This window comes from Epinephelus fuscoguttatus, linkage group LG4 (assembly GCF_011397635.1).
Source record: "Epinephelus fuscoguttatus linkage group LG4, E.fuscoguttatus.final_Chr_v1".
NCBI lineage: Eukaryota > Metazoa > Chordata > Actinopteri > Perciformes > Serranidae > Epinephelus > Epinephelus fuscoguttatus.
Window position 1 is genome coordinate 18,447,918 of NC_064755.1, and position 8,569 is coordinate 18,456,486.

General features: G+C 40.9%; 1 protein-coding gene across 2 annotated transcripts; it reads right to left on the bottom strand.

Annotated features, from left to right (window-relative positions):
* Positions 1–2,094: 2,094 nt before the first annotated feature.
* irf7 (interferon regulatory factor 7) lies at positions 2,095–8,197 on the bottom strand. Of its 2 annotated transcripts, none has more exons than XM_049574558.1 (10): positions 8,044–8,197; positions 7,493–7,646; positions 5,836–6,007; positions 5,649–5,743; positions 5,488–5,539; positions 5,245–5,355; positions 4,939–5,141; positions 3,365–3,566; positions 3,132–3,247; positions 2,095–3,008 (listed from the first exon to the last, which is right to left on the bottom strand). In XM_049574558.1, exons 1-10 carry the CDS (start codon positions 8,049–8,051, stop codon positions 2,820–2,822), a joined length of 1,302 nt encoding a protein of 433 aa, XP_049430515.1. In that variant the 5' UTR covers positions 8,052–8,197; the 3' UTR covers positions 2,095–2,819. The 2 variants fall into 2 exon arrangements, with proteins under 2 accessions (XP_049430515.1, XP_049430514.1); XM_049574557.1 differs by having other exon boundaries at positions 7,493–7,727; positions 8,044–8,113.
* Between the last annotated feature and the right edge of the window lie 372 nt (positions 8,198–8,569).

Consider the following 8,569-nt stretch of genomic DNA (forward strand, 5'->3'; position numbering starts at 1 on the left):
CAGTCTTACCCGGTGCTCTCATGTCCATAAACATTTTAACTACAGTTTTTTCCATTTTGTATTTAATGTTTATTAATAAGCACTAAGCTAATTTCATGGGATCGATTTCCACATATAAAAACAATAGAAAATCTCATGTCGAATAGGTATGATAGACGTAAACACATGCCTTTAGTTGGGAACATAAAAAGAATCCTTTCAGTGTTCACCCTGAGGCGTCTGTGGTACGTAATTACAGTCTCATTATGACTGCTTTGTCATTGTGTCCAAACCTTACTCTTGGTGACGTCCTCAACTGCTCTGCATTGCTTTATTTAAAAGAATCTTTATTCTGCTTGTTCACCATTTTGTTGTCTATAGTAGTTTGTTTGCCAACTGTAAAGTTTAATTAGGTGGGTGGTTGGACTTGCCTTGTACTGTGTTGTCACGTTTAATGCGGCTCTATAAAGCCAAGGACGAGGAGTGGAAGAATCAACAAAAACAGGTGCTCATGTTTATCTGAATGTATTTTAATTTTTTTCTGCATTTACTTGATCAAACAGGTCAGGTGTTTCTAAGAGGGAACACATATGATAATAAATCACTGATAATAAATAGGATTTCGTCTCAGTTTAATTCAATTACAACTTCTCATTCTGTCTTGACGTCATATTTCAATTTAAAGGTGCAGTCAGCAGTTCTAATCCAATACACTTTTTTTTCATGGTCCGCTAGATGTGTGTGCTGGGAAAAAAAAAAAAAAAATCTGGTGTTCATCTGGCTGGATGCTTGAGCAGAGGACAGGGGGAAGGTCATGGGCGTATAAAGAAAAAGACAGTGAAAGTGAAAGGGACAGTAAGGCTGAATCCACATGTCTGGACTATACCGCACTTTACGGCGGCAGACTTTTCAGGTGTGTTCTGGGAGTCTGGGAGTGCTTAGGGCTGTCCCAATCCACAATCTATCCAGTCCACAAGGAGCCTCAAGGAGACTTTCTGCAGACTTCCTGAGAGTCCACTTAGGTGCTAAATGAACCAGACATCCTTGATTTAACTACCCACAATTCATTGCTATACAGATGTGACATAGTTTTTTGAATTCCTGACTAAAGAAAAAACAATTAATGAATGTGTAAAATAGTTATTGATAGTTGGGTCCATTAAAATGCTACTTCAGTTGTGTAAGTCAGAAATATTATTCAACCACATCATGTTCCAGATATATATATTTAAATATAGGCTGTAGAGAGAATAGAGTGAAAATGAATTTTATTATTGCAGCCCAACAGGCTAAAAAAATGGTTGAAAAACAGCAAAAGATTTCCAGATATCTCCTGAGTCATTAGTTCAAGGTCCACACAGTTTAATATATTCATCATCATACCTGAGTTTTGCCATGTCATGGAGCTACTTTTTCAGTCTCTCTAAGTAGCTGTCCATTCGTCACTAACTCTACAGCAGGAAGCAGCACGTCAAAATAAAGACAATGTGCCGGAAATACACTACACCTAAAAATAAAGTGTTTTTTTATGAACTTGACACATTTGCAAGTCACTTGCAGTCCATTCAGAATGGACCCGCAACCCACTGTGACTGGGAACCACTGCTCTAATGTAAGTGATACCCACTTTATTTAGTCATAGTTGTGTCCTTATTTGCAGACGTTTTGATTTTTGAGTGTGTGTAGCCTATATGTTGTATAGAGATGTAGGAATATCATTTTGTTCAGTCCCAAAAAAGGCTATACATAAGATTTATATCTTGTCATCTGCAGGGACAGATGAGCAGACACTATTCATCAACTTGTGTGAGGAATATAACCGCAGTGATCAGCTTGAATGTTCCAACAAACTTGAGGCCTGTCTATCAGCAGCTTGAAATCTCTGCCCTTGCAGACTTAACGTGATGACAGTGAACATGTCACAGAGGGTGGACATTTGGATTCAGCCTACATCTACTTGTTTGAATGTTCAGTTCAGGTGTCGACAGTCTTTCTTCAGAACTTTTGGGTATAATCTACTTTTGTATTGATCCACTGTATGATCTCCATATAATACTTTTCAGCATTTACAAGTCATACATTTCACCATATGGATAAAGAACTGAGGCCTTGTTCAAGGTTAAAGACTTTATTTGAAATCTAAATAATGCCAGTTTAGATTTTCCAGTGTGAAAAGTGCAAAAATGACCAGCAGAGGATAAAAAAAAGGTGAACAAAGTCTGAAGTGCAAAACAATCCACGACAAACATGGATATACTGCAGTCAATGGCTGCAAGACACATAATAAAAACCTTGTCACATACATCATTTAGCTTTAATTTGCATTTTAAAAGCTCACAAATACGTGAGCAAAGAGCAAAAACATCACGTTAAACAGGATTTTCCATCATGTTAGGCATCATTTGGTCACAACATACATATATCAATTGGAAAGGACACATTTCATTAAGATATGATTTGACATTTACAGCAATAATATACAAGTTTGTTTGAAGGCAAGGCCATTGGCCTTTGAGTAAAGTAACAGTATAACAGTGGAGGAGTTCATTTCTATTTATGTAGTGATAAGAACGTCACTTTTTGCCTAAAGTTGGTGACTAATGTGACACTAATAGTTAACAGGAGATAAAGCAAAGCAGGAGGGTGGAGTTACAGCTTATCAGTAATTGCACAGATTGCAATGACCGATTAAATTATATGTACTCCTGCTTCAGCTACTCTAACACATTCAACAGGTCACCAGTTTGGCTACTTGTCAGCAAAGCTTTGGGTAAAAGCAGGGAGTGTATCCCATAGGGAGTTAAGATAGACCCCAGTAGGGTTGAGTGACAGAAAAAAATTCAGATCTGAGGTAGAAAAGACTCAGCAGCCCGTGCTGAGTCCTCAGCTGTCGGCAGGCTAAAGACAGAGTTAATAAGGTCATACAGGCTGTTGTGTGAGATCTGTAGGCTGACGTTAGCGCTGTGAAGTGACGAAGCCCCCTCCATCTGGGCCATCTCGTGAAAGTGTCGACAGATCAGAGGGACCACCTATAGGGGCAGAGTGACATTTGAGATGTTGTTTAGCACCTAAAAACTTAAACTGAAGGGAGGTGATTTTAAATACTACATGTGTCTTTGAGGTGAAACTCAGGAAAAACAAAAGACTGTTACCTTGACTACAATGAGCTTCTTCTCCAAAGGTTTTCCATCAGGAAACCTCTCTCCGAAGCACATGTTGATGGTGTAGTTAGGAGAGCTGCCATTGTTCTCTCTAAACTGCTTCAGCTCTGAAACAAAAACATGGGACCTTTTATTGCAAATTGAAAATGCAAAGCAGGCTTTACATAAAATATAACAATAGTGATGAGTAATAAGTAGTAATAAAAAAAAAAATCCACACCTACCATTCACATATTTCTCAAAGCTGAGGAGCTCCACCATGGTGTTCTGTGGCAGCTTGGCTGGGGCTGGGTGAGCCACACTGGGGTCACTGGTGCTGGCAAACACATGGCACCTGTCCTGCCTCCAGGCGTAGATACCAGTCTCTTGTACCCTGAGGAACAGACCTCTCTGGATGCTGCTAAGGATGCGGTTGGTGTATTCAACCTAGTGTAAAGAAAGTTGTGATGAGAAAAACATAAGGGAAAATTCTAGCCTTAAATATTTCATAATATTTCCTCCTTCCTGTAATGAATTTCTGTTTCTTAGTGAAAGCCAGTTCTAAGTGTTGAGTGTCGAAAGAGGCGCTTGCACAACACAAAATCTGAGCTCTGTGAAGGGGAAAACACCAAACTCTTTACAGCTCTCTTTCAAACTGAAAGTGTTTGATATTTTTAGAGCCCGTGTGCATTTTTTAAAAACTTGCTCCTCCACTTAATGCTCAAATTAACATGTCACATGGTGAACTTTCTTAAAATTAAAATTAGACTGGCATATACACTTAAAGGAGCAGTGTGTAGGATGCAGGGCTTCTTCGGGCATGAGGTTTATGTTGATGTTTTCTTTAGCTTAGAATGAGCCCTTCATATCTACATAGGTTTATGCCGTGTCTCACTGCCATGTTTCTACAGTAGCCCAGAACAGACAAACCAAAATGGCCTGGAGAGTGCTTTTTGAGTTGTTGCATAATTACCTGAAGGCCTATGTAAGGTAGGGCTGGACGATTATGGCAAAAATAATAATCACAATTATTTTGATTTGTATTTAAATCACGATTAATAAACACGATTATGAGTTGGTTGTGTTGCCTTGGGGGGCAGACATGACAGCGCGACAAACTTTGCAAACAATTTCCTTTTGCTCAACGTCCGTCAACTTGAAGCCAAAATGTTTCCAGATGACTGAAGTTGTCCTACCTTTCTTCTCAACCAAAGGCTGCCTTTCTGCCATGTTCTCAATCGCTCGCTCCACGTATTATTGATCCACACACGTCACATGCTTGCTGCTGCTGCTGCACGTAACACAGGTGCATTCACGGTGCTTTTCCAGCACAGGAACTTACAAACACGCCACGCCGTGCGGCACATTAATCGTTTTTCTTCAATTATAATGTTTTTATGATCATGAGAAGCCAAAATCGAACTCATGATTAAAATTCGATTAATTGTCCAGCCCTAATGTAAGGTATTCAGTTGGTTGCTATCTGATCAAGATGCCACTAAATCCTACAGCCTGCTTCTTTGAAGGTACCCTGTGAAGTTTTTGACCACTAGTAGTGCTAATGAGCACTGTTTTTATGAATGAGTCTCCCATTTTGTTGGGTCTTTGCTCCACAAGTCCTGGTAACACGGCACGAAAGGTAATAACGTGCCAGCAAATACAGTGAAATGGGAGGCTGCTAACAAAACTGTCAACTGCAGAAAATATACTCTAGCCAAAGAGAGTCAGATCGACTCTTAACAGGTGTTTTTCCAGTTGTGAATGGTGTGTTTGTCTTTAATTAAGTTGCACAAAATTTCAAGCTGATGTCATCATGTACCTGTTTCTGGTCCAGTAGACTGTCAGTGGAGGGGAAGCAGAGGCGATGGGCATTGAGCTCAGGGGCCTCCTGCTGGTAGTGGAGCTGGAGAAGGGCAGTGGACAAAGTGGTCTTTAGCATTTCTTTCTTCCTGTAGTGGATGGAGATCTCCAGGTCATATATAGATGGCTGCACAGGTGAACCGATGACTGGTGGAGGATTTACTGTAAAAGAAAAAAAACATGATCAAATCAATTGGAAACATTTCTTCCTGGTCTGGCTTTTCATTTCAATAAACTAATTTGATTATATTTGGACTGCACATACCCTCACAGTAGGAAGGCTGATCTGGTAGAAGCTGTGGGTGGTTCTCAGCTGCTACATAGGGCAGGGCAGCTGGAATGTGCTGACCATAGCCCTCTGCCCACGGTTGCTTCTCTATTACAGACAATAAAAAGCAGATTAAAGTACATTTGACCCTTATTATGAAACATGTAAAATCACAAACAGGTGGAGAGGATGTTCGTCTATGACACATATAATATTTCCCCTTTGCTTAAGACACCGTACCTGCTTGCTGGTTGCCAAGATCCAAGGCCATGAAATTGTTGAGCAGATTGTGCTGTTTGGAGGAAAAAGGCATTTAGTAAGTACTGAAGGGCAGCAAACACAATCCTTTTGATATTAAACCAAAAAACAGAAGTGAAAGTGCACTCCAGGCAATACTGCACCTCATTTCCTGAGGGGAAGTACTCTATGGGAGAGCTGTAGATATCTGGGACCATGTCAGAATCTTCCTGGGAGTCTGGCAGGCTGTCTTGGTTGTCTACAGATAAACAAAACAAATTCAACATTAACTGCATTCAAACTCAAAATGGTGGAAGTAGAAGGCTTGGATTGAGAGGGCTACAATCTTACATCCGGTGTTGATGATCTCGTAGATTTTGTGAGGGTCGTCAGAATTCTTGGAGTTATCTTTTATCATCTTGAAGCGCACAGAGAGGTTGTTGAGAGCGCATCGGAAGTTGGTTTTCCACCTGGCCTTATCGGTGGGGAACTCATTGATTTTCCCGCTGGCCACTGCCCACGCCTGTGAACCACACAAAGATAAGTTATACTCCATTAACATGCACATGTAAACAAGAAGGAGCTGTCCTGCATTAAAAATTAAGACACCATACAGGAATCTGCCATCACTCTGAAACTGAATTCTGAATTTAGATTACTTGACAAACACAAATTATGATGTTGCATCATAAATGCATTAAAGGTTCAGTGTGTAAGATTCAGGAGCATATATTGGCCAAAATGTAATATAATAAGTATGTTTTCTAAAGTGTATTATCACCTGAAAATAAGCAACTGCGTTTTCGTTACTTGCAGTAAGCTGTTTATAGCTACATAGGGAGCGGATCCTCATCTATGGAGATTGCCATGTTGTACCACCATGTTTCTACAGTAGCCCAGAATGGACAAATTAAACACTGGCTTAATAGGGCCATTCTTGTTAGAAACCCCTCCTTGATTAGAGTGTTGGAAAAATGCTAATTTTTTGCTGATGTGACCCTGCATTACTCTGTGTTTTTACTGGATTTAATCATCTGGTCTGTTTGTTTCTGGGTAAGAGACCTCTGCAAATAATTTGGCTCCTGGTAAAAAATCCCCTAAATGTCTGGATCTTCAGACGGAAAAGGTGAGCGCGCATTAGCAGGTGCTAGGCTAGCGACCTGTCTCCGATATGCCAAACTGCACTGGAGAAACACTGATTTGTAACATGAAACTGCTTTATTCAGTGTTTTTACCAGTTTTAATCACCTGGTACGTTTGTTTGGGAGAGCAGGAGACCTCTGTGGGATAATTTGGCTCCCGGTAAAAACCTCCTGAACCCCCTGTTGGGATTTGGGGGAAAAAGTCTTAAATTGTACGGTTACTGTTTTGTCCATTATTGCAAAGTAATAAAAAAGACCTTTGAAAGAAAACCTCCTGAACAACGAACACTGAAGGAATTCTAACCAGGAGGAGTTTGAGCTGGTTACACTTTGCAATCCTCACCACTAGATGCCACTAAACCCCCCTAAATCTCACACACTTTCCCTTTAATTGCATTTGGGAAAACACCAAGAGTTTCCAAGTATTTCACACTAAGTGCTTAAATAGTACAAAAATTTCAAAATATTACATTGTCCAATTTGCTTATGGGTTTTCCCTTGTAACAGAGTATTTTTAACTACTTACACTGAGGTATTGCTACTGTATCTCTACTTTGAATCAAGGGAAGTGGAAGTGCACCACTATTGTTGGCATGCTATAATTGCCTCTGTCAGCACCTGCCATACAACAGCACTCTGCCGGTTTTTGAAGGAATCCTTAATAACCTGTCAGTCTGTCAGTCATCTGACTCAGAAACCGGCTATGAGGAGTGCTACTGGCACAACACTGACCCAAAAATACAAACAGCATCACTATAAATGTGTCAGATGGATGTCAATAAAGCCATCAACATTTTATCTAATCATGCTGTTGTACCAGATAACACCAGTATTGCCATGACAAGATCAACAGAGTTTGGACCTACCCGGAATATCTTGCTGTCCTCATCACTGCAGTCCCTTCTGGAGTTGTGCTTCCAGGGGACTCTGAACTTGTTTCGGCCCACATAGCACAGGCCCGTGTACTGGCGCGTCTCCACCTGCTCTATGAGCCAGCTGGCGAACTGGGGCTTTGGAGGGCTGAGAGGGAACATGATAGATCAGTGTTCTTCTTGAGTCAAACGTGTCACAAGAGCAGAGAGAGGAACTAGACACAAGAGCCTTAACCACACACACACACACACACACACACACACACACACACACACACACGAGACACAGCATTGTGGTCAGCATACACTGTGAAGTATTTTTCTGTTCTTATACACACGGTCATAAAGAAAGCCTGTAACCCAACATGGTTAGTCCAATTAATATTCAGCAACATGCACACTTTACTAAACTTATTCAGCAAAATAAACAGCATGTTTTCCATTCTACTCCATAACACACACAATCATGTCACAGCAAAAAGAACAGGATGATAATATCCTAAATAAGTAAGGGGGAAAGAGATGAGGATGTTTGTCTTCCTTACCTTTGCATATTTCTCAGTAGAAGTGTTGCTCTCTGCAGAGATGTTGTTGTTCTAGATCCTCGGAGCACCTTGGCTGAATTAATAGTAGCAAACCCAGCGACAACATATGAGGTTTGGCTGACTCCTCCCCAGTGGGAGGGCGCAGCTGTTTTGGCATTTCCGAGGCACACGGGTGAGTTTGATTCAGGGACAGGCATTACGTCACTCCCTAACACAGAGCAGGGCACAGACGATCCAGCCGCTCACTGTTTAGAAATTGAAGACACCCTCCTCTGACCGGATGCAGGAAAGGGGTTGGATAGAAAAGTGGAATTTCTCTATCGGACTCGGGAGAAAGTGAAAGTAGTTATGTTGAGCGCGTCTCTTGTAATTTTTCTTGCGTCATTGCATCATCCGCATTTCATCATCCACCTACCGAGATAATAGTCTATTTCCCCGTAGGTGTTGTCGCCCACATACGCCTGGAGACATAGACATTTAATACACCATTAAAAACACGTGTTTGAGTGTAATGCAGAGGGACACT

Bases quoted from the DNA above. Each gene is read 5' to 3' on its own strand.
- irf7 (XM_049574557.1), bottom strand. From the start codon at position 7,660: ATGTTCCCTCTCAGCCCTCCAAAGCCCCAGTTCGCCAGCTGGCTCATA. The intron at 3,567-4,938 runs GTACATGATGAC...TCTTTACACTAG, and splicing joins GTCTACTGGACCAGAAACAG to GTTGAATACACCAACCGCAT. The intron at 3,009-3,131 runs GTAACAGTCTTT...CTGCCCCTATAG, and splicing joins AGAAGCTCATTGTAGTCAAG to GTGGTCCCTCTGATCTGTCG.